Source organism: Pteropus vampyrus, unplaced genomic scaffold (assembly GCF_000151845.1).
Source record: "Pteropus vampyrus isolate Shadow unplaced genomic scaffold, Pvam_2.0 Scaffold3098, whole genome shotgun sequence".
NCBI lineage: Eukaryota > Metazoa > Chordata > Mammalia > Chiroptera > Pteropodidae > Pteropus > Pteropus vampyrus.
This window is the reverse complement of record NW_011891879.1, coordinates 7,320-7,803: the sequence shown is the minus strand read 5'-3', so window position 1 is coordinate 7,803 and position 484 is coordinate 7,320. Positions and strand designations below refer to the sequence as shown.

At 60.3% G+C, this 484-nt stretch overlaps 1 protein-coding gene across 1 annotated transcript in view; it reads left to right on the top strand.

Annotated features, from left to right (window-relative positions):
• Nucleotides 1–208: 208 nt before the first annotated feature.
• Nucleotides 209–484, top strand: part of LOC105310419 (interferon-induced transmembrane protein 3-like) — a 2,644-nt gene continuing 2,368 nt past the window's right edge. Inside the window, exon 1 of the mRNA XM_011386600.2 lies at nt 209–470. Coding sequence (XP_011384902.1) covers nt 333–470 — 138 coding nt within the window. The 5' untranslated portion in view covers nt 209–332. The remainder of the gene's footprint in view (nt 471–484) is intronic.

Genomic DNA, 484 nt, shown 5'->3' with positions numbered 1-484 from the left:
CCGGCAGGGCCCGAGCCAGCATCCTAAACGTCCTCTCCAGAAAACAGGACACGGAAAACATGGGGTGGAGGAGAGAGGCCAGTTAAGGAGATAAGGCCTGGCTTGAGTGACAGGGACAGGACACGTGTCCCCGGCCCCTTCCCCACCCTGCCTTTCCCTTCCTCTGATCCTGCCCTTGTGTAACTTGACACTCGTACAATTGTTACGCCCTCCCAGCCAATGCTCAACTTCTCAAGGGCCAGGGGAGGGAAACTGGAGAAAACGAAACCGCCAGGGAGAGCGAGTGATCACTGCGCTTCCTGTCATTCCCGGGACCCTGACACCCTGGCACCATGAGCTGCAGCTCCCAGCCCTTCACAGGCCCCTACTCGGGAGTCCTCCCAACCTACGAGGAGCTCAAGGAGGAGCACCAAGTGGCTGTGTTGGGGGCGCCCCAGAATTCGGGGACCGTGACGTCCACCGTGGTCAACATCCGCAGCGAGAC